The sequence below is a fragment of the Wyeomyia smithii genome, chromosome 3 (genome assembly GCF_029784165.1).
Source record: "Wyeomyia smithii strain HCP4-BCI-WySm-NY-G18 chromosome 3, ASM2978416v1, whole genome shotgun sequence".
Classification (NCBI taxonomy): domain Eukaryota; kingdom Metazoa; phylum Arthropoda; class Insecta; order Diptera; family Culicidae; genus Wyeomyia; species Wyeomyia smithii.
In genome coordinates, this window is record NC_073696.1 from 205,953,546 (window position 1) to 205,979,190 (window position 25,645).

Below are 25,645 nucleotides of genomic sequence, written 5' to 3' on the forward strand. Positions count from 1 at the left end.
CTGTTTACTTGGGCAATGATATGAGAATACTGGTACTTGAAGGACAGTTTTGAGGCAAGCAGTATACCTAGATCTTTTTACCGACACTCTCTCGAAGGTTTCTCCACATATGCTTTAGTTTCAAAGTAGCGGCTTAATTTTTCGCGTGAAAGAAATTACGTTGCATCTTTAAACACTGATTGCCTGCAAATTACGGTAACACCGATCCGAGAATTCATCAAAGCACTGTTGCAATTCTTTGCAGTCCGTTTTGGAGCGAATGATGCGAAACAGTTTGAGATCTTCAGCATAAATTAGTTTTCAACCAGGTGGAATGAAAAAAGTTTAAAAAGCATTGATCCATGATTGCTTCCTTGAGGAACACGACAGGCTACCCGAATAAAATAAGATAACAGCTCTCAGGGCATCTAAATAACAAATCATGGCATTTTTGGATTCACTTTGTTTTCTCTGTTATCTAAATATAGAATATCATGTTATAGGATTTGGCTTTTTTGATAACAAGACATCACATCATGTTATCGTTTTGTTGTTCAACTTTACTCGGGTAACGAAGCTATCTCACTTGGTGTTGCCTAATTTGATGTACAGTGTGCGGTCTACGAGGTACGATTTTAACCATTTAGTAGAATGGTGTGATGCACCAAGAATTTTAGCCAACAGAGTGATGTGATAAACACAGTCAAACACTGCTCCCAGATCTGTATAGATTGTATTCATGTCTCTATGTTTTTAATACAGTGCGATAAAAAATCTAGCAAGTTAGTCGTGGTTGATTTACCTGGGTAAAAGCCAGGTTGGACTGTAGAGATATATGATTTGAATTCACTTGGTAAAACGTTACCGACTAAAATCTCAAATAAATTTGATCCAGCGGATAAAGATGTCATTTCCCTGTAGTTCACCATGTCGTGTTTGTTGGCTTTTTTATAGACTGGAAACATAGCCGACTTCTTCCAGTAATCAGAAAACACCACTTGTAATAGCCGTTTATTAAAAATCATTCTTAGCGGAAAACTGAGCGCGATGGCACATATTTTTAAAATAATGGCTGGAATCCCGTCAGACCCAGCTGTATGCTGTATATTTGGTATGTATGTGTTGTATATCAGGTCGTTGTTATTTATTATGAGCTGCTGAACCCGAACGAAACCATCACTGGGGAACGGTACCGACTTCAAATCATGTGATTAGGCCTTGCACTGCGAAAAAGGGCTACAAAACGAGCAAAGAAACGAAAGCCTGATTCTACTGCATGACAACGCTCGACCTCATACCGCCTAAGTCGGTAAAACGTACACAAAAATTCACAAATAAAAGGTCCTACCTCACCGGCATATTTCTCAGATATTACGCCATCCGATTATTACTCGTTCCTCTTGGAACATGGTCTGGCCAGGAACGGCGTCACATTATTTTCCCGAGTGGGTAGTAAGGAATAGGGAAGGCTGAACATATTTTGTTCGCTTCAAAAAATGGACTTTTTTCGGATGGTGATAGCAAAAAAAACCAAGATAGATAATTGATTTAATGAACTTCTTATGGAAGGTAATTATATAAGCTTACTTGCAGAAGCAATTCCACGACCTTGCGAGTAGCCTTCCGGGAGTTTACCGGAACATTCGCCATGGTGGACGAAAACATGCATGTAGGCATGTTTTTGAGTTCTTTCTTCGTTTTATTTATCAGTTCCTCGCTCAATTTTCTCGACAAAATTGTTGGTGTAGATCTTACGCTTCTGGTTTGCCCAGAAACTCTGGATGGGTTGCACCTTGGATAACGTATCGATTTTTAGCCGCTTCATCTCCTCCAATGATTGCGTTGAGTAGTGGTCCAACACCAGATCTGGCCAGAGCACAGCGTCTTCGCCCCTATGGTATTTCTTGATGAACGACTCAACTTCCGGTAGGTACTTCATACTATAAGTTTCCCCGTTCACGGCCAGTACGGAGCTTCTCACTGCTGTCAGCTACAGCAGCACCTTCTTTGGGAACATTGTGTGAAATGAATTTTACCACAGAGCTCACTTCCTTCGTGGGGGAAGTAAAATACGGAGTGCCCTGCCATTCATTGCCAGATAAAATTTATTAACTTCTGGTCGAGCGCCTTGATAGAATATTTACACTACACATTACACTTTTTATCCACCTTCACTATTTAATTCTATCACTTTTCACTTATCATTTGCATATACGTATTGCAACGCTTACTTAGCGCCCTCATCAGTGCTTATTTGGACTGTGGAGCTTTTTGATGTCCATGTTTGCCAGATACTTTTCCACTGTTTGGCCGGTTACACCGACCTTCCGATCAAGCGTACGCAGCGATGTAGCCACTTTTCCCTCGGTCTTCCTTCTTTGGAGCTTCTTGTCGCTCAGGGTCGTCGGCCGTCCGAAACCGGTCTTTCTTTCGATGCTCTGATTGTAGATCAACAGTGCCAAGATGTTGTAGATACCGAAACAAACGTTACCGGTGTCCCTTTTCCGTACGATGTCCGCATTCGACGCGGCGGGGTAACGTTCTTTGATCGCGCACACTTCTGAGCGGAGTAGCTTAACTGTTTTCGCCATTACGGTTAGAGTTCGAGTCATTTTTTTCTGCTGATTCATGGGTTACTATGATTAGTGCTGCATGGGTAGTTTTGTCAGTGCGTGTAAAGGTAAACCCATGAAAAATCGGCAATTTTTTAGCATTTTTTAATGCAAACGTTAGGGCAAAACAATTTTGTCTTCTCGAAAAAAGTCTCCATCCAAAATTTGAGTTTAATCGGACTTCGGATAGGGTTTCACTTACAGTCGTGAACAAGCTTAGGAAAATGACTGGCGAGCGACACTATACTGACGACTTTTCTCTGTCTTCACTCAAACAGCCTCATGCATGAGCTCGAGAGAGCTGTGCGATTCAATGAGAGCCGGATCAGTTGAAAATTTGCTGTCATTGTCTTGCAGTCATTTTCATAACACTGGTCGTGAAAGTCTCACATTTTTGACCAACCTAAATAAGCACAAAAGTAGTTCTTGAAGTTTCCGAAATCGATTTTTTTTTTATAGAAAATCTCTTAGAAATGCAGAAAATGTCGAGATCTGATATAAAAAAATATTCAAAAAAATTAACTTTCAGGGACATGAAAACTTTGCACTGGGAGACCCGAGCTACACTAGAACACACAAAAGACATTCCCAGCTCGAACATTTCTTTCATCGATCAAAAAACTGTAACTTTGACCGCTTTGAAGCTCTACTTCCTGCAGTCCGATTGAGCTCAAAAATGGCATGGGAAATTTTCACGAGAAAACAAAACTTTATCGTAAGTGAAAGTTAAAACTCTATCGTAAATAGAATTCTCTATCGTAAATGATACAAATAAAAAAATAATACTTTTCCCTGAGAAACTCTACAACTGTACATAAATCTGTAGATTAATAACCTCTCGCTCAACGATATCCATTAAAAAATCTGTCGCTCGCAACATCACATTTTTTTGTTTTGGTTTTGTCCGATAGTTTCGTGTGGGTAAGTACCCACATGAATATTTCCCGAGTGGGTACTACTACCCTTACTACCCACATGAACCGCCGGCCCTGGGTCTGGCTGATCGGAAGTTTCATTCATGTGATGATTCGGGGAGAGCCTCAAAAGACGCACAACTTTATCGCAACAGTAGCTCGGTCAGAAATGTGGGAAATTAACGATGGGTTACAAATTAAAATTAGTTACAGGTAACTTTTTTTCATAAACAAAGATGCAATTTTTATTTGAAAAAAAAAAACAGCGAAAACTTAATTGCGCACCTGTGAAGTAATTTGTGGTAAAGAGGCGACGAACGCTTGATTCACGAGCGCTGAAACTTGCAACTATTTTTATGTAATACTATATTTTTGTTGCCTACATCTAAAGTTACACAACGCCTCGGTACATACATTATCCCTTCCGTTTTGTAATTGCCGCTCTGCAAGTTCAGCTTCAAATGCAGGACAGTCATGTGAGAATGGACGTGAAAAGAGCTTCACCCAAGCAAGTAACATACGAACAAGAAGTGGAAGAGCAGCAAATACGAAGAAAACTTAATGGGCATTATTCGATAAAGTTCCGAGCTCGGGCGACGGGTTCTCTGGGCGAACCGGCTTGGACGCCCTTTTTTCTTCGGTTTTCAATACTGCACACCCCAATCCCAGCAGGAGTTTCCAGAGACCGGTGAAATCAACGGAAAGGGACGATAGGCGATCTTCATCATTCATACTATGCTATACGGCATTAACCATCATCGTCATCGCGTCCTGTATTCCTGTCGGATAACAAGCGCCGGTGAAGCAGAAGGGAGACAACATCCACCGTTTATTGAATGTGATCAAACGCACCTGGCCAGCATTCTATGTACACGAGGCGGCAGATGGGACTGGAAATCTGGTTCACTGGTTCCGCTACGGTGTACGGTACAGTATGGTGGCATGTTGGGAAGCAGTTGCTGTTAGGATGGATTTTAAACGTTACATTACTTCACATCGCACTATTTTGGGCTTGATTACACTTTTCAAAATTATTACATTTGTATCAAATCGCAATATTCGAAACCGCAGTTGCAGGTTACGCATTTATCAGTTATGATGACATTTTTTTAGCGCACTGCAAGTTAGAAATGTATGTCCTCATAATGTTCTTTCATTTAATAACGGTTTAGTAGGATCAGCTTGATAAAATCCTTTTTCAATTAAAATGTTGGTAAAACAGCTAAAAGATGTGACCTGATGCTATTATAAAAAGTCCAAATATTTAATCTTCATTGTCTTAATTTGAATACCCATCTACGTTTCCATAACAAATTCCTACAAATTACGGTTTTCCATCAGTATTTAGTTTAGGTAATAAAATCACTCCAATGTCAAGGTTATCAGACAGAAAGCAGGCTACAAAAGTCCACTTGTTTCGCTCTACTCCTATCTTTTTCCCCTGTGTGATTGTAACCCGCAAGGAGTAAGGTGCGTCTTCCCCTTACGAAAGTGTTTCCGAGAATGTCTTCACCCTACGTACAAGAAAACCCAATACATACTTACGATTTCCTTACGTTTTCCTCCCATTCCAGTTGTTCGCCACCACCGGCAAGCCCTGATGATCACAGCTGTGATTTTGTCCTTTTAAACATTCCGTTTGCGTTTTTCTCAAGATTCGTGTGTTTATTGCATGAGAATGAATAGACTGAATCAAATTTGGAACTCAGGGAGTTCTTCCTTGATGGATCATTTGGTTTAACAGCATTATTCAGTAATTTGTTTTTGAAATTGGCTTATTTTGCGAGCTGAGCAAGTTTGGTACAAAAATTGAAGTGAAACTTACAAAATGTTGTATAGAGTTTGAATATTTTATGTCTTAGCAATAATAAACCAACCTAATATATTTTTGGGTAATACATCTAGCATTACAATAAACACGATGAGTTCAAATATCAACAAATCTAGTGTGAAGTGAGGTGTTTTAGAAGCCCTGCAAAGGAATGCATGTCAGTTTAAATGTTGTACAACAAAAATTGTTTAGATAAAGGAGGTGTTAGATTACTTGAGATTAGCTTGTTTTGTTGAATTTCTCACGCAATAGAAGTACTTATCTCAAATGTCAATTATGTTCTATTTTGTGAAAGTTTTAAAAATCATATCCATTTCGTTTGAACAGAACAAAATATTCATAAAAAACTAATTTCAATTTAATAGTAACAATATTTAAGCTCAAACCTGACTTGAACGGTACAACCATCAAGCAGGGAAAAGTTGGCGTCAACGGAAAAGTTTTATTTGTCGCCAGAATCCAATACTGTTGACAGGGCTCCGCTACTATAGTGAGTGGATTTCGCTTCTAATTTGCTCACGTCGTATCGCATCGCAGAAGTCGAACGTTTCTGGTTTAATTTAGGGTGAGGGTAGATTTTCCTCGCAGTATCAGATCAGAATTGTCCGCTGAAAAAACACCCAGAATGGAACGGCGAGTATCGAATCGCATAGAAAATCGCAGCCTTCGGCGTCGGAACAATACAAACATAACTCCGCGAGGGTGAACGGCCGGGTGACGCGATAATGCAATATGAAAATAGGAGGATCAATGGTCGTGAAGTAAATAGCGTAACACACGTAAACTATGCAGTGGTGTGAGTCGCTTAATTGAAGGGAAAAAAGTTGATAAACCGGAGGGAGAGGTTGGGTTAACACACGCATCTGTTGAGATTTTTCAATTTGCCAACATTATTCAATTTTTAGTTTGAATAATGCACTTTTTTCAAACTGATTTCATGAAAATGTACTGTTTTCGAGTCACAGCCGACTTTAAAACCATCAAATTAATGTTACCAATACATCTAAAAAACCATATAGTCTTAACAAACAAATTTGTAATTAACAGATCAAACTATTATAATAGCTGAACTAAAGCTTTATTATTATTGGATTATTGAAAAAAAAAATTGAGGTCATTATTTGGAGCCTTTGATAGTATACTATTTATGTTTAACTTTTTGGATTTGCTGCATATATGTAAACATTCGGAATAATTGAAGTACATAGCTTAGAATAATTTTTTATAATTTAAAGCACACTATCGTATTATTAGGCAGAGCTAAATACAAATTACCTGCACCAGGAATTGAGGGGCCCAACGTGCTAGATGACTTGATCAGGTTGAAGCGGATCTGCGTGTAACGAGACTTCTAGGAAACTAGCGATGAGTTGCCCAGGGCCGAGTAGAATAGAGAAAAATTCTAGATACGGCACGAGCCACTACGGCTCTAGGCTGCTGAAGTAAGTAAGTAAATACAAATTACCCAAATTACACTCTACTACCTGCGAACACATACACATCTCTACATATCACGCAGAGCATTTAAATCACCCTCTCAAATGAAACTCTATATGTATTTCGCAATAGAGAAAAATTCATAGGTAACTTAAGATGACATTTTTTAAATAACTCACGCAATAATAAAATACTTTTTTTTAATTCCATCTGCAATTGCAGAACCGAACCGGCGTTGATCAGTCTTACTTCTCCTATTCCTACCTATCAAAATGCTTTCGGTCGCATATGGATCATTGATAGATGATCACTCTCCTCAAAATTGTTACCTGAGAAAAGGTGCTAAATGCATCAACCTTCAGCCTTCTTCGGCACACGCGCCAGTTTCCCGAAAAAAGAACACCCGGCTGCAAATGTGATCAAGCCAAACCAATAAACAAGATTTACACAGATAAACAATAAACAAGATTTATTTTTATATCTATTAGGGAATGTATTATATCGGCTAACAGAAAAAACTGCGCTCGAGTATTTGAAGTTATAGAAGCATGTGTGCACATTTTCAGTGCTTTGGCTGACTATGAAGGTATGCATTTCGTTCATCGCTCTTTTGTTGACGAACGGAAGCCCTTCCGCAGAATGCTGGACCCTGTTAGATACATGTGCCATTCTCGTTTCGTTACAAAAAAAAAGTTTTTCTAACAAAACTTTTTCGTGTCCGTGTTTTATAGACATGGAAATGTTTTTGTAGGAAAACGTTTTGGCCTCGAGATTGCCGATTCTAAAGTGTTAAGATGAGTTTTAGGCAAATAAATAAGCTATCTAAAAACCTAATTTATTGAAAAAAACTTAGATGATCCTGATTTTCAAAATCCATTTGTTTTTAAAATCAACTTTTTTCAGATTTTAAACTTTATTTTTACCATCTTTTTAACTGAATTTTCAAAACTTTTAGTTGCATGCAGAAAACCACCTAGCGGTAAAATTTACCTACCTTTGTTATACCATCCAATCACTCATCGTTCCTAAATTTCTAACATTTATTATGAATTTGCAAAATAAAATCAATTCATAATTCATAAATGATAAATTATATTACCTTCTGAACACAGCGGTTATTTATCAAAATCAATATGCGCTGAAATCTATGACATTGCTTTCTTTTGAATTTATGGAATAGTTTTCAATTGCATTGCAAAACACGAATTGTAACTAAAATTTCATAAGCATGTTGGCTCTTACCTCCCAATTTAACATTTTAGATAAGTATTGAATATTCACAAAAAATCAAGAATGTGAGAAGTTAACAAGAATTTATATCCAATTTTGAGCTCGTTCAAATCATTGAGCTGCGCTGAAATAGTGATAATTTATTGTAATCATTTAATATATAAATAAAGAAAAAAAGCGAGAGAAAGAAAATGAGAGAGAAAAGGAAAGAGAGAGAGAGGGATGGATTGCGTTCCGGTTGGGAGGCCTCAAAAAAGTCTCAAACTGTTGAATGTTCCTTGTTAAAAATGGTGTGTGTGGATGAAGTGCGTTTTGTGCCAAAGAATTATGGTTTGCTTTATTTCGAAGTTTTCTAAGAATTTGAAATACATTATCTATTTATACTTTTCAAATCATTAGAGTTTCTGAATTCAGCGACTGTTTCTCAAAATCATTTAGCGTCACTAACTAGTTTCTTTTGAATTGATATAATTAATACTAAAAAAAGGAACAGATGAAGAAAAAAATGAAGAAACAGAAAGAGAAAGAAAAGAGGTAGAAAGTGAAATAAGCAGACAAAGGAGAGAGAAAAATTTCAGAGCTTCATTTGCACCTAGAAACAATGAAATCGAAGACATCGTTTTGCAAGACAGGCGCATTAGTATGTAACAACAAACAGACATTGCTCTCGACAGTGCTTGGCATAAAGGTTTAATAGAGGTTTCCCATCAAAAATTTGTATTCGCTCAAACGATGTCTTTAAATTTTGGAAACCGATCCTTATTTGCATTTTTTTATGGCTCCAAACTATTGAAAAAAATAAATAAATAAAAAACTGACAAATGCATATTTCACCCCATCCTGCCGAGGGTGTTCACGTTTTACCCTTTCTTCTCTTAGACCATCATCATTTTTGAAACTGGGCAGTGGTGGATTTCGTTCAATGAGGCAAATAAAGGTGTGAGATAGCAGGAGAAGAATGCTTATGTTACAAGTATGCCATTATAGTGTTTATGAAGACAATAATGAACTGAACTTAATTAGGTGAGATCTCACACTCGAAACACGAACCGTGTTGTTCGATTCCTCTTTTTTCAACCATGACGTTGATTAGGATTTACTGTCTTATGTTGACTAACTTTTTTTCCGCACCTTCATGTATATCTCATTGAATAATGCTGACATCGATTTTATGGCAGCTGTTTTCGATGTAAATAATTTCAACTAGGTAAAAAATAAACAAATACCTTGAAAAAGCTGTGGGATAAACCTCGATTCCACCCGCGGCAGGAAATGCAGCCGCAAGGATAAAAAAAAATTTTCAAGTTATCGACCAATCAGTTTGCTTTCTTCAATAAGTAAATTGTTTGAGAGAATTATTCTTAACAGAACGATGTCACACATCAACGAAAATTCAATTTTTGCAGATGAACAGTTTGGATTTCGCCATGGGCATTCCACTACTCATCAATTGCTCAGAGTTACTAATATGATACGAGCTAACAAATCTGAAGGTTATTCCACTGGAGCTGCTTTTTTAGACATAGAAAAAGCATTCGACAGTGTTTGGCATAAAGGTTTGATTGCGAAATTGCAAACTTTTAATTTTCCAATTTTCCTAATCAAAATTTTAAAAAATTATCTTACTAATCGAACTCTGCAGGTTGTCTATCAGAATTCAAAATCTGATAGATTTCCTGTCAGAGCAGGTGTGCCTTAAGGTTCTGTCTTGGGTCCAGTCCTGTACAACATATTCACTTCAGATCTTCCTGATTTGTCTCCAGGATGCACAAAGTCATTGTTCTGCGATGACACAAGCATTTCCGTAAAAGGAAAAAGTCTTCGTGTCATATGCAGTCGATTGCAAATAAGTTTAGATATTTTTTCTTCCTACTTGCAAAAGTGGAAAATCTCTCCCAATGTTTCTAAAACTCAAATGATAATTTTTCCGCATAAGCCTAGGGATTCTTTCCTCAAGACAAACAATAATCACGTTATCAAGATGAATAGGGTTATTTTAAGTTGGTCTGACAAGGTTAAGTACTTGAGACTAATTTACGATAAAAAACTTATTTTCAAAGAGCACATTGAGAGTATACAAGCCAAGTGCATCAAATATACGAGATGTTTATATCCTCTCATTAACAGGAATTCTAAACTTTGTTCAAAGAACAAACTTTTGATTTACAAACAAATTTTTAGACCAGCAATGCCTTATGCTGTACCGATCTGGTCAAGTTGCTGTTCAACGAGGAAGAAAACGCTCCAAAGGATTCAGAATAAAATTCTGAAAATGATTTTGAAGCGTCCTCCTTGGTTTGGTACACTCGAATTACATAGACTTACTGGTGTTGAACCATTAGAAACTATGTCAAATAAAATTATTGAGAATTTTCGACAAAAATCGTTGCAATCCTCAATTGCTACGATAAGCTCTCTTTATAGCCAATAAGTTAGCAATTAAGTTAGTTATAAGTTTACTTCCCCTTTTCTGACAAGTAGGTTTAAATCCCTACGAACGATAAGTCCTAATTGCGAAAGCAAACAAATCCTAACAATTAAAATTACAAATTTTCAACGGTGTTGAGAAGTCACCATTTGTGATTGGACACACATACTCATTACTTATTAATATTTATCATAAATACTTAAGCTACCAACTTTTGAAAAAAAGGATAAAATTCGAAAACATTGTAAATATTTTACGATTATCTAAAACTCTCAAGTTAGTCAAATGTAGATGGGCGATGCTGGCGAATGTATCGATACTTTGGTATCGCGAGCCTTCAATGAACTTCGATACCAGGTATCAAAGCATCGGCTGAAGGAGTATCGATCATCGATAGTATCGGCATCAAAGCAGCATATTTTTTCAAAAATGATCATTCAGAAAGTATCGATACCGGTACTCATCTCTCGCTGAGAGTATCGTTGCCGAAATACTCGATGCCGCGATCCCTAGTATCGATACCGTTGGCATTGATGCAAGTATCGCCCATCCCTATAACCAAGTAATGGGACATCTCTGGCGAGTGCAATTTCCCCTGTCGGAACCGCTGCAACGGCAATCTCTAACAACAGCAGCAGTACCTAACAATTGTAGTGGAACCAACGCATTTGATAAGTCTTTTACAACGGGAACTGGAACATTAGAGGCAATCAGTATTTTCGCAATGGAAATATTTCCGCTGGTCTCTTTTGAAAGCGATTCCAACTGTAACAACGGTAGCGGACTCAAAGAATCGCTCCTTGCGTTATGGCACTTTCGGAAATAACGGAAATAGTTGTAGTGTTCCGCTGCAATAAATCAGCCTGCTTCGGTGGTTATGAAGACTTGAATAAATTTTCTAACAAATTGTTTATTGCATTAAGGTGAATCGGGACGGTGGCTTTATTTTGTACATTTTTCAGGTTAGGTTTCATGTCACTTGACGATTTTGAGCGTAAAAATCTCAGCTTCCATTTAATAAATAGGGCTCGAATTGCTACTCCATGCATGCGTCGGTAAGGCAAACAAACGATCAAAGTTTTACACTTGTAATCTTAATGATTTTCGAGAAAATTACCTTGTGAAATTTGGACAAAATTCGACCACGGAGTTTCACCTTAAACAAAAGCATTCTTCTCTGGCTTTTCGAGTAGGAGTGGTTCACATAGTTTTTCTCTATAATATCAAACTTTCGATTCGTTCTCGGCTACGGCAAAATAGCTTAGGTGACATCCATAAATAACGTAACGCAAAAACCCAATTTTTGGACCCCCACCCCCCATGTGTAACGAAACGTAACGCCAACACCTTGCCCCCCCCATAAAAATTACGTAACGCTGCAGAAGGATTTCCTTGATAAAAATGCTCGTTTTTGAGAGTCTCTCCAGAGATTTTTCGTTACGTAACGCTGAACTCACCTCCCCCCCCTCCCATGTGAAACAAATCGTAACGCCCAAGCATACTCCCCCTCCCCCCTATGAGCGTTACGTAATTTATGGATGCCGCCTTAGCATATCGTGGCGGCCAAGATAACTGGCAAACGAATGTTAGTGATGATTTTGAGCCTTTCATACATGTTCGTGTTCAGTACCGATATAATTACTCTGCAAGTACTCTAATTAGATATTGTATCGGTCATCCATAATTACTCGATTGTTTATTTATACAAAATGCTGTTAATTTTACATAGTGGCTAAACAGGCTTGAATTCCAAAATCAGGCTCGTTTCAAAGGTTCGAAGCAAGAACTGTGAATGCTTATGCAACCGGAGAAAACAGTGAGGCAGAAGCATTTAACGGTGAACATTATTTCAGAAGTTCGTTTTTCCATTGAATGGTTTTCTACCGCCCTTATGTTTGTTCAATTTGGCTATTATAGACGTAAAGAGGTACATTAGTGTGTAAAATGTTCCTTAATAGAAAGGCACGATGTCCTAGCGAAAAAATGTGACATTCGTGTCCTTTTAGGTAATATTTTGAATTCAAACAGCAACAAGCCTTTCGTGTTTGGGGCTGAAAAATATGATAAAATATCGAGTTATGTCCCATCTTGAAACGAAGGTTATTGAAAGTTTGGGAAATTTTCACAAAAGATAAAAAAAATTGGTCGCAGTTATAAAATACCCAACATGGAAAAAAAGTTTGGGAATTGAAATCGAAACAGATATTGGCATTTTATTTATAGCCGCAGTGTATTTACCTTTTCAATGCACTGGTGAGCACAAAAATCATTGCAAGGGAGCTCTACAAAAACTTACGAGGAATAAATCTAAATTTTTTAGCATCGGTGATTTTAATGCAAAACATCGATCGTGGAATAATGCACAAAGCAATTCCAATGAAAAAATATTGTTTAACGATTGCTCGGCTGGATTTTGTTCAGTTTTATTTCCAAATGTTCCTACATGTTTTTCTTCTGTTAGGAATCCATCCACAATTGATTTGGTACTAACAAGTCAAAGTCATTCATGCAGTGATTTGTTAACTCATGCCGATTTTGATTCTGATCATCTTCCTATAACTTTTTCCAAATCCCGTGAAACTGTTTTAAATTCCACTAGGTCTGTGTTTAATTATCACAAGATATCGATATCGATATCGTACGAGATACGATATCGTAGAGATCGATATCGTACCACAATCGAAGAAGCTTGAATTGTGATATTGTATTACAAAACAGTGCTAACATTGACGGAGCATAGGATGATTTGTGCAGTTTAATACTCAATGCCCGAAACTTATCAGTTCCTAAGGCTAGAGTGAAATTGAATACACCTATTATTGACAACGAGCTTCAACTTCTTATACGTTTAAAAAACATAAGGAGACGTCAATATCAAAGAACTCATGATCCTGCTTTGAAAGTTATTTTTAAAGATTTACAAACGAAAATCAAACATAGATTCAATTTCTTGCGGAATGAAAGTTTCATGAGAGAAGTTGAACAACTAAAACCACATTCCAAACCTTTCTGGAAGCTTTCGAAGGTTCTTAAGAAACCTTCAAAGCCCATTCCAGTCCTCAAAGATGGTGACCAAATATTTCTTACGAATGAACAAAAAGCTCAAAAACTTGCTCAGCAGTTCGAGTGTTCATAATTTCAACGTAATAAGTCCTATTGAAAAAGAAGTGTTACAAAAGTATGATCAGATCACCACTCGAGAATTTCTTCCTAAAGAGGTACTAAAAACAAACTTGAATGAAATACGGACTATCATCAAAGACTTTAAAAACATGGATGGGATTTTTTATATCCTCCTCGAAAGACTTCCGGAAAGCTCTTTAAATTTCTTGTTGAGATATTTTAACAGATGCTTTGAATTAGCATATTTTCCCTCAAAATAGAAAAATGCCAAAGTCACTCCAATTTTAAAACCTGAAAAAAATTCAGCTAAAGCATCAAGTTATCGTCCAATTAGTTTACTTTCTTCTGTAAGCAAACTTTTTGAAAGAATGATTCTTAATAGAATGACGACACATATCAATGAAAATTCAATTTTTGCAAATGAGCAGTTTGGATTTCTTCATGGGCATTCGCCCAAGTAGGTCAAATTGTTGCATTGAAGCAAATGCAACTCTCAATGCAGCATTCAAAGATTGTAATAATTCGCATCCGTTACTTCTATTCAACTTGTAAATAACCGAAAAAGCGCAAGAGGTGGAGCCTATATGCAACAAACAGTGTTATGTGAAATCATCATCGGCATCGATAGTCGCTGCAAATTATAAACAATGTTTTGGGAAACGATAGTTCAGAAAACCTTGATCAGTGGATATGCAGTGTTAATGGTGCGAAATATGAAATAACAAAACCATATTTCCAACAATAATCATTTATCATTCATTTATATTGAAGATGGCTGTTTATAGATTGCCTGTTAGAGCTGGTGTACCTCAAGGCAGTATTTTGTGCCCGATCTTATATAATATTTTTACTTCTGATCTTCCTGATTTACAACCAGGATGTGAGAAATCTCTGTTTTGTGACGATACAAGCATTTCCGTAAAAGGAAAAAGCCTTCGTGTCATATGCAGTAGGCTGCAAAAAAGTCTAGATAGGTATTTTTTCTTCATAATGCATCAAAAACACAATTAATTATTTTTCCTCATTAACCAAGAGTTTCGTTTCTCAAACCCACCAATAATCATGTTGTTAAGATGAACGGTGCAATCTTAAACTGGTCTGACCAAGTTGAATATTTAAAGCTAATTTATGATAAAAATCTTACCTTCAAGGAGCACATTGAGAATATCCAAACAAAGTGCAATAAAGATGTAAAATGTTTGTATCCTCTTATCAACAGGAATTCTAGACTTTGTCTCAAAAATAAACAGTTAATTTACAAACAAATATTTAGACCAGCAATGTTATATGCAGTCCCCATCTGGACAAGTTGTTGTACATTAAGGTGTCCCAAAAAAAATCGATGTTGGAAAAGTCAAGGTGCTCAGCCCTAAATTGAAAGATAATGTTATTTATAGCATTTTTGTAGAACATTTCGACTTTCTAAAAGGTCGTTTTCAGGTTGCCCAAATGTGATTTATAAAAAAATGACTTTTTTAAGCTACAAACCCACTTTTTTGCGTTTTTTTTTTTCAATTTTGTTCGATTCCTACATTTTTTCGTACGTTTTTTTATTTTTTGGGGTTGTTTTTGAATATTTCTTCTGGTTTGGTTCAGCATTGTATTCAGTTTTTTGACTCCCAGAGCCCATTATACATCACAAAAAAATTAATTTTTCTAATAATTTTCAGATAAAACCCTTCAAAACAGAAATTTGAAAAAAAATTTGAGCAAGAACTAAAATTTTCATTGCAAAGCGGGATTTACCACGAAAATTTACATGAAAAAAGATACTTGATATCTTATCGGGGAGCTGAGATATTGGCATTTTTTTATATTAAGGAAAACTATGCATTTTAACAAATATGTCAAATAACTGTTTTATTTTGGGAGATAAAAAATAACAATGTTCAGAAAACAAATGCATTTTTGGATGGCTGATAACTTAGTAGAAGGTTTCAAAATTTGGAAAAATCTGCGAAAAAAGTTAGAACGAAAATTATGATTTTTTGTGCTCTCTAATAGAAAACTCAATGTTTCTCGTAATATGTAAGAGATAGAAACATGATGTCTTCGTTAAAGTTTCTTATTTTAAGGTAACCTAAAACTTTGTCGAAGACAACTTGCGTCTATCTTATTCTGATTAAAAAGTAAATATTTTATCTCACTTATTGGTGGATTAATCACCCTTCTTTCTACATTAAAAGATGCATTTTTTAAAATCCTGAAACTTCTCCGAACATACCTCATGGCTATAATCAACATTTGAATCACTATTTAGGAAGTTATACTCACAAACGGTAAAATAGAACACTGTGCAATGGAGATATTGAGCTTTAGTGGCATTTTAGACAAAATGCATAGTTTTCCATCACATGTAAAAACGCCGATATCTCAGCCCCCCGATTTGATATCAAGGATCTTTTCTCATGTAAATTTTCGTCTTGAATTCCGCTTTGCAGTAAAAATTTCAGTTCTTGATCAAAAAATTTTTTATATATGTTTTGAAGGGTTCTATCTGAAAATTATGAGAAAAATTCACTTTTTTGTGATGTTCAATGGGCTCTGTGAGTCAAATAATTGAATGCGATGCTGAACCAAACCATGCAAAACATTCAAAAACAACCCCACAAAAATAAAAATATATATGGAAAAATTTAGGAATCGAACAGATTTGAAAAAAGTGCAAAAGAGTGGTTTTGTAGCTTGAAAAAGTCATTTTTTCATAAATCACGTTTGGGCAACCTGAAAACGACCTTTTAGAAAGTCGAAATGTTCTACAAAAATGCTATAAATAACATTATCTTTCAATTTGGGGCTGAGCACCTTGACTTTTTCAACATCGATTTTTTTTTTGGGACAGCCTATTGTACATACATCCACAAAGAAGATGCTTCAAGGGATTCAGAACAAACTTCTGAAAATGATATTGAAGCGCCCTCGCTGGTTTAGTACGAATGAACTACACAGGCTTACTAATGTGGAAACATTAGAAAATATGTTAAACCAAATTATCAATAAGTTCCGACAAAAGTCGTTGCAATCCTCAATTACAACGATTAGCTCACTTTATAGTCAGTAAGATAGGTGTAAGATTAGATTAAGGTTTAATTTTAAATTCTATTTTTGCTTGAAATTTTCCCACAATTGTATTCACTTAACTGCGGAACCAATTACAATTTTTTTATGAAATAAAACTTAAAATATACGTTATAGTGTTGATATGTCACCCTTTGTGGCAGAACACACAATAAAAATTCTGAATAAAAATTAGTAAATAATTATTTAATCACAAAACACAAAAAAAGTAAAATTAGCTTGGATGTCTGTTATCTGCGGTTGTTCCTTTTTAGTGAAAAAGTCATTTTATGATATCAGTTTTTCATGTAGATTCGCGACTGCTGTATCGAAAATGGTGACTTATGGATAAAAAATTCTATATCAGAAAAACGGCTTGTTTGATTGAATTTTGATTTTTTTTTCTCATGCAAACACCAAACAATTATCAGCACCTTCGTAGTCCCGAATAACAGCATCTGCTTCGGAGCGGGCGGCTGGAATGAAATAAAATGCGGTGTCTCGTTAGCCTAATTCTAGATGACGGCCCTCAGTAATCGGGGACCAAAAACGTACCGGATGGACGAGAGTTTTTCTTCTGTTTCATTATTAGTAGACAGAGCATTCCGAGGCCTAAACATCGATTCAGATCACCATCTTGTGGTAGTAACGATTTGCACCCGGTTAGCCAACGTATACAAATCGATTTCTTACGGAGGTGGAAGAATGCTTCCCTTGGCATGGCACGAAAATATTCTATAAAGCAGTAAACGAATTTAATGCCAATCCCTGGCATGTGTGTATGCCTGAAAGGCATTAGAACTAAGAAAGCCACTGCGACAGTCTTGTTGATTATCTTTTGTGGCTGGCCCCGATTGCAGTACACAGATTACGAGGTACCCGTACTCATTGATGGTGCAGGGTTGGTTGGTAGTAATGTTGTGCCCCGGTTTTGTATCGCATAGTCATAGATACAAACGACCTTTTTGGGATTGGAATTCCATACCATGATATGGAGTTAAAAGGTAACGTCCGAAGAAGTAATAGTGAGCAAACGTAAGGGCACTGACAAAGCAAGTGAGCTGACGTTTCAACTGCAAGGTTGCAGACAATACCGATGTTTTTTGGGTGGTAAAGAGTAGGGCAGTATCCGGTAATAACTCCATGCCATGTGCAACGACAGGAAAGGGAGCCTGATTACCGATGGCCATTAGACTGTGACACAGTTGTATGGGAAAAAAAGCGTTGGTGTAATTTTTTCGCTCCCATGCACTTTTCGTGTTCCTTATGGGTCCTGTAACAACTATGTAACTTTTCAGATCGATCGGTGGAACGCCTGATTTGCGCCCGATTTTTAAAGTTTCCATATGATTTTATATGGGAAAATCCACTTTTTCAAAACTTATTCTCAAGAAATTTTCAGTTGGCTCCTAAAAATGTACCAATACATGATATTTGTAGGAAATTTTCCTGGGAATAATTCTTCTGAAGACTGTAAGGTGCTACAAAATTTGTAGAAAAAGTTATTCACCTTAAACCGATCGAATGTCTGAAGAACGGCTCAACATTGAATTTTTCCAGCAACACTGCTGCAGCATGCTGCTGTTGCAAACTCAACAACGTGATGAGAAACAGTTTCGCGTAGAATTAAGCTTGAAAGCGTGATTTTTTGCTCATAATATCTCTGGAGAAAATGCTTAGAATATCAGTCCCTGCTGGCCTTGTATCTGCACAAATTGTAGCTATGTATCTACCAAACTCCCTTTTGAAAGACACCAGGGTATGATCTATTAAATTGGCACCAGAACCCAAGTTGTCACACGACGCGGGTGTTCAGGAAGCTTATTTTCCGCTTTTATGGGGAATAATCAATCTACATTAAAACTTTATAGTTAATATTTTAAGCAAGCTCTCCGATAATGAAGATAACGTGAGCAAAATATCATACCTTCAAGCTTAATCCCACACGAAAATGTTTTCCACTACGTAAAAGTGTTTAGAAAGCTGATTTCTCACCTTCAGGGGTATAAATCAAACAACGAATACTATCAAAATATAGGGATTGATATTCTAAACATTTTCTCCAAAGATATTATGAAAAAATCACGCTTTCAAGCTTAATTCTACGCGAAACTGTTTCCCATCACGTTGTTGAGTTTGCAACAGCAGCATGCTGCATCAGTGTTGCTGGAAAAATTCAATGTTGAGCCGTTCGTCAGACATTCGATCGGTTTAAGGTGAATAACTTTTTCTACAAATTTTGTAGCGCCTTACAGTCTTCTGAAGAATTATTTCCAGGAAAATTTCCTACAAATATCATGTATTGGTATATTTTTAGGAGCCAACTGGAAATTTCTAGAGGATAAGTTTTGAAAAAGTGGATTTTCCCATATAAAATCATATGGAAACTTTAAAAATCGGGCGCAAATCAGGCGTTCCACCGATCGATCTGAAAAGTTACACAGTTGTTACAGGACCCGTAAGGAACACGAAAAGTGCATGGGAGCTGATATTTATTTTTTGTCCTACCCTAATGGCCATACTTTGGAAACCATTTAGAAGTGTCGTTGAACGGCGAAGAGAATAGAGCCGTCAACAAACAAAAGATTGTGTGATTGATTGAGGATGGACGCACAAGCTGTGGATCCCCCAAGCTTGGACGAGGTCAAGTAAGCTTGTAAAGAGCTACTGATTTTTCCATTCATCAAGGCATAGGAAGTTGCTCCTTTGTGTTAGTAAATCTTCAAAATTTGTACAAGCAAAATGGTTTAACTTAAAAAGATGTATCTTTATTTTTTGCAACGAAACGTTAAATGTTAATTGTCTCTTTTCAGTCCCAATTTGTCTAACACCTCTGGCAAATGTTCCAAAAGCTTTTCCTCGGACATGCTGAATTGATGTGCAGACCAAATCATTTTTAATTCATTCATAACAGCACCTAACTGTTGACCCTTCGGCGCTCCCTTTTCTATTAGTGTGTTTCCTTTGGTAGGAAATCGTGGTACTTGCCATTCTTTCAGCTGATTATACAACTGAGCTTTACCGTAGTAACGCAGTAGTTCCAAAACATACTCTTTTTTCAGTTTTGCGCTTCCAATTGTATGTAGTGTTAACTGCTGGAATGGTCTGCAATAGAAATGAACAAAAAATAGAAACCTTTCTACATACGAAATAAAAAAAAATTACAAAATTTCTTCAACTGATTCGAATTCATCTCTGTTTTGCACTAGAAAGTAAGCCAGCTCCCTTTCAAAAACGGTAAGCTTTAATCGCAAATTAAGAGTTATTGCGTCTTCAGGATTGCACAACAAAGCAGACAGAACAGTTATTGGTTGTATATCGTTCTTATGCACCGATGTTACATTAAAGAACACCTTTCTGAACTCATCAACTCTAGGTTCCTTTGGTAGGCCTGTGAAAGTAACAAATATTACAGTGCAAAACAGATATTATATCTAGTTTACCAATATATGAAGCTAGGCCACATGATATCATTTTCACAGTTAAGTCACAGCCGAAATTTCCACAAATGATCTTTTTCCACTCTTGCCATATTCGTTCTCCGCTAATTTTACTTAGCCCGGAACTGTTTTTCGCTATAACCCGAAGCGTCTCCTCATCGTGGTTGTTCTCTCGTTCAGCTATTCGACCATAAAAACGAAAGTATCGTAATATACGAAGAAAATCTTCTTTTATGCGAAGGTCTGGATCTCCTACGAATGCTACTCTGCGTTTCTGCAGATCATCATAACCATAGAAGTAATCATATAAACTGCCATCAAATCCTAAAAATACACGCACAGTTTAAAACGTGGTCCATGCGAACGGCTGAATAGAAACTTACCGAGAAACATTGAATTAATAGTCAGGTCACGTCGATTAGCATCCAGAAGCCAATCTTTCACGTGAACCACTTCAGCATGTCTGCCGTCTGTGACGACGTCTACTCTGAGTGTAGTAATCTCGAAGTTTTCTTTGTCGTTAATCCTGGGAGTTATGGTTCCATGTTTTTCTCCATTCATGTTGATCATACGAATATTTTCCTTAGTAAACATGTCCTTCATTTCAGTTGGCGTTGCTGTTGTAGCTATATCCACATCTTTAGGGCATTTACCCATTAAAATGTCTCTGGAAAAATGGTTTAAGTTTGTCTCTTGTTTTGACGTAGGACTACGTCTAACCGCACTATATCGAGATACATTCCGCGAAAACTAAAACCAAGATGTAACGCCGGAATGAAAGATTTTAAACGGCTATACTGATGTAACCACATGATGGATCACAATAATCAATATGTCGTTGGATTGATAAAATAATGGACAATTTTGTGATTCTTCAATTGTCATTATCACTTCATTGTTAAACAGTGAAAATTGAATAAAAGTTTCAAGGTCGAAATTTCACCAACAATGTACCAATCATATGCGAGCACGCCTAGCACAGACTTCATGAATAGACACCAACTGCCTGCTGTGATATCCTGTATAGCAGTGGCAAAAAAAAATTTGACAGAATCTCCCCGTCCCAATAGGTCAACTAATGTTAGTTTCCATGAGCCTAGACTATTTTGATGTCTTGAAGGTGAAGCTTTTTCGGAAAGTTCGTAACCACCTCCACTATTAGACAGTTTTACGTTCTGCTGTTAATAAATATGTTAATGTTAATAAAACTGATGTCTTGAAGGAAAACATGCTGGCACAGGCAACAGTACTGCACCGAGCATTGTATGAATAGAGCGCTGGTCACTCGTCGTCTATCAGTGCAGTAGAACTCGATATTCATTTGTGTGCAGCCAAGCCAAGTGAAAACTACATTGCCGCTGTTGACGCACAGTGGGGCGTGGACTTTTTTTGAACTCATTGCATTTGAACTCTACATTCTACTTTTTTTTCAGATTTATTTAAATAACTGAATATAGGGTATTTTAAAGACAATAGAAAACAAAAATGCTCCGTACATATCTTTGAATAGTTAGTTAAACGAGCTGTACTGATGATTATATTTTACTGGCTAAATGAATTTAGTCCAATATGACAATATTAGTTGCATCCCGCGGTGGCGGTAAAGAAGAAAACCAAATTCATTTCATCTTGATATTAGAGTTCCGACATTAGTATGTTTAATTTTTCAATTGAATTTTTTTTTTGAATTTGCATTTACAAGAAAATATTACTTTCCATAACCTTACTTGTAATTGAACAACGCTATGCAAACATTAATTGCCGAGGCTAATGTTGTGCATCACTCTTGCCCAGTTTATTTTCGAAAATAACAGACACTGTATACTGTATGTGTGTACTGATAAAATGTTTAAATTGACCTGAATTGAATTTTAACATGTTCATAAAATTCTATGTCAACTTCAAATTTTCTGTGAATATACATTTTCTACTAAAACTGTCATTCATTATCTATATTTTTTCCACGAGCTTGTAACTGCAGGAAAAAAATTGATATGACATCTTTGCCGCTTTGTGATCGGTGAGTAAGCCAACTTTAACAAGACAAACAGATATAGAAGGAAGAAGTTTAGTTTCTACTAAATCGTACTCAGATAAATATTTTATAGAAGGTTGCCTTTTCGCGTATTAAAGAAAATTCGCTGTATTAGAATGAAAGGTATTCATCAATCCAGAAATCAAATTTAGGGGGAAATTTGGGTCTAGAGCTCTACAGCAATATTTTAGAGAAAAACTTTCTTCAACACAGTTGTTACATATGATGAAGCGCTTATGGAAAAAGTATCAAAAATTGGGGTAACCAAAATTTTCGATGCTATCAAGTATCTTACTTTTTTATTTTTGTAGATAGAAAACCTTGTTCTACAATTTTATAGCTCCAATATTTTAAGTAACTTTGTAAAAAAAAAAAGATTTTCTCTAAAACATTCCTACAGAGCTCTAGACCCAAATTTTTCCCCTAAATTTGGTTTCTGGACCATTGTGAATGTTGAAGAGAATATTTTTTCTTCTAAGATAGAGTGGTACAAAGAAATAATCAAAATACAGACCCCGTTCGATTTTGGCAACACGCCAGAATATTTTCTGTTGCCAAAATGGAACCATGCCAAAAATGAACGGTTCTTTTTTCATGACTTTTTTGACTTTTTAAGTGGTCAAAGACGACCTTAACAGTAGAAATGGCCACCAATGAACTAGTTTTAGTTCCAAGTCGTTTAAGGTGTCGCTTGATGAATTCGGGCTGACGACCTATATACTTTATATTACCACCCGAACCAAAATACCTCCCTTTGGAAGATGTTGATTTTAAATTGGTTAAAATAAATCAAACAAACTACAAAAAAAAAACAGCTCAAATCAAACATAGCTTCAAAATAAAAATATAAAATTATTATAGTCCTACGTCAACTATAAGGTCGTGTCTTGGATACCACCCTCCTACTATTTTACTCTATGCCTTTACCTGACAGCACCACCAGCAACTCGGATTTCGTGGTTATATTTTTTGAACAAAGCAATGAGATCCTGTAATTCCTTTGTGAAAATTGACTGAAATTCCGGAGAATCTATTTTCATCACAACCGGGTTCTGTCGAGATATAGTGCTGGCTTCCATCCTCCGTTTAGTAATTAAATGGGTCCACTTACTGTTTACGTTGTAGGTGCAGCAGACCTACAAAGGCCGAGCATAGAATAAGGTTTTTGTAATCAATTTTGTACTAACTTTAGGATGCAATTTTGTAACAGATGAGGAGATCACCCGATTTAAACTGAATAATCTCTGTTTCAGCATACCTTGTTGAGCTGTGTTTACAGGTCGTCCATGCGTGACAAATGTTAAAAACATTGAGAGCAGCGTCGCCAGGTCATTTTTTTAAAAATCTGGAAAAGGCAAAAAAAAATCTGGAAAAAATCTGGCAGTCATTTCGTGGGGTGAAAGTTAAACTTTTTGAATAAAAGTCTTGGGGTACGCAAAATTTTAGGTGACAAAATTGCAAAATTTCGCGCCAAATTTGAAGTGATGACCTTTTTGCGGAACAGAGAAATTAAAATCTGGATAAAATCTGGATCATCCATGAAAAATCTGGATAATTGAACATCAAAGCTGTCTACCTGGATTAATGTTCAAAAATCTGGATAATCCAGATAAATCTGGATACCTGGCAACGCTGATTGAGAGACAGACTGAGCCAGAGGTGCCAGATGTTTTTGAAAAATATCTGCAACTGCTCGAAAAACCGGAAAAATCTGCTTGAAATCTGAAAAAAATCTATCCGTGATTCGCAAAAAATTTCGTTAGCGCAGGCAAAAATCTGTTAGAATCTATAAACATTTTAAGGAAATCTGCACAAATGTAAGAAGACTCCGACAAAAATTTGCAGAAACTATGGAAAATCTGTACATATCTGTAAATCAATTTGCAGACAAATCCTGCGCATCTGGTATCCCTGGGCTGGGCAGACTTTGCATTGGCAATACTTTTAACGATATTGTTGTATCGATACTTGCGTCAAGGGAGTGTGAACGTCGCAATATTGCTTATAAATATATTATGCATTAAGTTGAAAATTGGAGTTGTCGACTAGCGACATTCGATTTTACTCTCATATCGTACATTATACTTAACGTCGGAAGTAGTGCGCTGTATAGCGCATCTGTTTTGCTATACAGCGCATTACTTCCGACCTGTTTCTGAATGAATTTTTTCATTCGTGATCAGAAATCGAAAGAAGCTGCTGAATATAAACGACCAAAAATGTTAAAAAGTGATAAAAGTCGAAGCAACGAGATGCGATGATTTACAGTTTGGAGGAAACAAAAGCAACTTTACACGGGTTTACACGTTTCCTAGTGTGCGTAGGTGAAAAGTCACTTATCTCTATACCAGCATACGAGAATGAACGCGATAGGCTAGGGGTTGGCGAAACGGCTCTTTTGCAAGAGCGGCTCTGAACCGCTCACTCACGGTTCTGAACATCTGAACCGACTCATATGAACGGCTCATGGTTCACAATGATTCACGAGCGTTGGCAGTTCGTGTTGTCTCGGTAAACTTCGGGTTCGCGCGAACCAAACAGTTTTGGTGCGCTCAAAGAACCGTGGTTCTTTTTCGTGAGCCGTTCGTTATTTCGCTCTTTTTTAAGAACCGGTTCAGATGAACGGCTCGTGAGCCGTTCGCCCATACCTACGATAGGCTGTATAGATACGATTAACGAAAGCATGCTGTCGCGTTCGCTCTGGTTGACTGGCATACGATCAATATGACGTGCGCGTTGTCTGCATTTTGCTTGAAAGTTGCCTGTAATTCGCGTTTCAGATGCAATCAGCAATATTAAATTTAATAACGTCGCAGCACTAGATCGAAATCGCGACTTTCGTTGCGCGCAACTTTTCGCTGCGACTTTCCACGCTCGCCAAATTTAACTCTAAACTGAGTGAGATGTCACCAGAGATGCCAGATGATTTTGAAAAATGTCTGCAACTGCTCGAAAAACCGGAAAAATGTGCTCGAAATCTAAAAAAAATCTACCCGTGATCCGAAAAAATTTCGCTCGCGCAGGCAAAAGTCTATAAAAATCTGCACACATTTTAAGAATATCTGCGCAAATATAAGGAGATTCTGGCAAAAATCTGCAGAAATCGTGGAAAACTGCAAATATCTGCAAATCAATAAATATCTGCACACGGACTCAAAAAATCTGCGTTTTGCAGACAAATCTGCACATTTGGTATTCCTGGATGTCACTCACTTTCGGTAAAAGTGAGCCTACTCTGAACAGAGTTTTTATGATATTACTCATTTATGGGTAGAGTCACCATGTGTCAGAAATTGAGTAGGAATTACCCTCTTCTTAGAAAACCGCTTTGAAATGAAACTGAGTGAAAGCTACTCAGTTTGCTCGTTTTGACTTTTGATCCCTTTGATGAATGAAACTGCCAGAGGATTGTTGCATACAATTATAACAAAATCACAAGGTTTTTTTCAAATTTTTGTATTTTGCATATACATACATGTAATAAAAAAAACAAACCTTATTAAATCATTAGTGTATCTTCTGCCTTAGCAGCTTCATTGAAAACCGCAGCAATACGGTT

At 36.7% G+C, this 25,645-nt stretch overlaps 1 protein-coding gene across 2 annotated transcripts; it reads right to left on the reverse strand.

Moving 5' to 3' along the window:
• Positions 1–19,357: 19,357 nt before the first annotated feature.
• Positions 19,358–23,476, reverse strand: LOC129727775 (CCA tRNA nucleotidyltransferase 1, mitochondrial). Of its 2 annotated transcripts, none has more exons than XM_055685937.1 (6): positions 23,345–23,476; positions 23,014–23,222; positions 20,435–20,718; positions 20,055–20,375; positions 19,777–20,002; positions 19,358–19,716 (listed from the first exon to the last, which is right to left on the reverse strand). In XM_055685937.1, exons 2-6 carry the CDS (start codon positions 23,163–23,165, stop codon positions 19,407–19,409), a joined length of 1,293 nt encoding a protein of 430 aa, XP_055541912.1. In that variant the 5' UTR covers positions 23,166–23,222; positions 23,345–23,476; the 3' UTR covers positions 19,358–19,406. The 2 variants fall into 2 exon arrangements, with proteins under 2 accessions (XP_055541912.1, XP_055541910.1); XM_055685935.1 differs by having other exon boundaries at positions 23,274–23,391.
• Positions 23,477–25,645: the final 2,169 nt, after the last annotated feature.

Excerpts from the sequence above, each read along its gene's own strand:
- LOC129727775 (XM_055685935.1), bottom strand. The coding sequence starts at position 23,342 with ATGCTGAAACAGAGATTATTCAGTTTAAATCGGGTGATCTCCTCATCT. Across the intron at positions 23,223-23,273 it reads TTACAAAATTGCATCCTAAA|GTCTGCTGCACCTACAACGT; the intron begins GTTAGTACAAAA and ends CGGCCTTTGTAG. Across the intron at positions 19,717-19,776 it reads GAATCAGTTGAAGAAATTTT|ACCATTCCAGCAGTTAACAC; the intron begins GTAATTTTTTTT and ends TTTCTATTGCAG.